The sequence below is a fragment of the Nicotiana attenuata genome, unplaced genomic scaffold (genome assembly GCF_001879085.1).
Source record: "Nicotiana attenuata strain UT unplaced genomic scaffold, NIATTr2, whole genome shotgun sequence".
Lineage (NCBI taxonomy): Eukaryota > Viridiplantae > Streptophyta > Magnoliopsida > Solanales > Solanaceae > Nicotiana > Nicotiana attenuata.
In genome coordinates this window covers 138,638-140,454 of record NW_017672453.1, presented here as the reverse complement: position 1 = coordinate 140,454, position 1,817 = coordinate 138,638, and the positions used below count along the sequence as shown (strand labels likewise).

General features: G+C 37.2%; 1 protein-coding gene across 1 annotated transcript; it reads left to right on the top strand.

Annotated features, from left to right (window-relative positions):
• Positions 1–1,205: 1,205 nt before the first annotated feature.
• Positions 1,206–1,616, top strand: LOC109213267 (uncharacterized mitochondrial protein AtMg00810-like). Its single transcript, XM_019377048.1, has one exon. It carries the CDS (start codon positions 1,206–1,208, stop codon positions 1,614–1,616), a length of 411 nt encoding a protein of 136 aa, XP_019232593.1.
• Positions 1,617–1,817: the final 201 nt, after the last annotated feature.

Below are 1,817 nucleotides of genomic sequence, written 5' to 3'. Positions count from 1 at the left end.
TAAGGATAATCTGGGTAAGTTTGATCCAAAGAGTGATGAAGGTATATTTCTTGGTTACTCTCCCTCAAGTAGAGCTTACAGAGTTTATAATAAGAGAACCTTATGCATTGAAGAATCTATTCATGTTGTTTTTATTGATACCAACCCTCACCCAAGGAGTGAACATGTTCCTGGAGATGAGGAAATTTCGTGTGCTCCAAAATCTGCTATTGTAGGTAAAGATCATCAAAGTGAGTCAACTAATCAACAAACTCAACCAGCTGAAGCTCCTCCAGAAGATCGTGACTTATCTCAACCAGATCAGCCGACTAACATAGAAAAGATCTCTTCAGTAAATACTCCAAATGAATGGAAGAACGAACCAGGATACCCTCACAAATTCATTATAGGATATCCACAGGAAGGAATAACTATAAGGAGATCACAAAAGAACAAGTCTCATGTAGCTCTCGTTTCTCAAATTGAGCCCAAGGAGGTTGATGAAGCTCTAAAAGATTCTCATTGGATCAACGCTATGAAAGAAGAATTAGATCAGTTTGAGAAAAACAAAGTCTGGGAATTAGTTCCAAAACCTCAAAACTCCTCTATTGTTAGGACTAAATGGGTTTTCAGAAATAAATTGGATGAATCGGGCCAGGTCGTTCGAAATAAAGCAAGACTGGTGGCTCAAGGTTAATCTCAACAAGAAGGAATCTACTATGATGAGACCTTTGCAGCTGTGGCAAGACTTGAATCCATCCGAATCTTACTTGCTTTTGCCGCTCACAAAGGATTCAAACTATATCAGATGGATGTCAAAAGTGCATTCCTAAATGGTTATATATCTGAGGAAGTATACGTGAAACAACCTCCTGGGTTTGCAAATGCCACTTTTCCAAACCATGTATACAAGCTGACTAAGACCTGTACGATCTCAAACAAGCTCCGCGAGCATGGTATGAAAGGTTAAGTTCTTTTCTTTTAAATCAAGGTTTCAAACGAGGTAACATAGATACAACTCTTTTTATTAAGCAATCAAATTCCGACAATCTCATTACTCAAATTTACGTTGATGACATTATCTTTGGTAGCCTAACACTGATCTCTATGAAGAATTTGCTCTTTCCATGAAAGGTGATTTTGAAATGAGCATGATGGGAGAGCTAACCTTCTTCCTTAGACTTCAAATCAAGTAGTCTCCTAAAGGAATTTTCATCAGCCAAACTATGTACACCAAGGAACTTATCAAAAAGTTTGGAATGGAAAATGCTAAGGCTATTGGCACTCCTATGAGTCCAACTACTGTGCTAGATGATGACAGCAATGAAAAAATGGTTGATGAAACCATGTATAGAGGGATGATTGGATCTCTACTTTATTTAGCTACTAGTCGACCAGATATTATGTTTAGTGTATGTAAATGTGCTAGATTTCAGTTAGCTCCTAAGGAATCTCATTTGACTATTGTTAAACGCATCATATATTTAATTGGTACTACTGAATTCGGCCTATTGTATGATCATACTAACAATTTCTCCTTAAAAGGCTTTCCAGATGCTGATTTTGCAGGAGATAAAACTGATAGGAAAAGTACCAGTGGGACATATCAATTGCTGGGAAATGCCTTAGTATCTTGACACAACAAGAAACAAAATTGTGTTGCTCTTTCAACAACTGAGGCAGAATACCTAGCTGTTGGAAGTTGTTGTACACAAGTTTTATGCATCATGCATCAACTTCTTGACTATGATTTATGTCTTACTGCTACTCCTATTTTTTGCGACAACACCAGTGCTATATGTCTATCTAAAAATTCTGTGCATCATTCTAAAGCAAAG

Bases quoted from the DNA above. Each gene is read 5' to 3' on its own strand.
- LOC109213267 (XM_019377048.1), top strand. From the start codon at position 1,206: ATGTACACCAAGGAACTTATCAAAAAGTTTGGAATGGAAAATGCTAAG.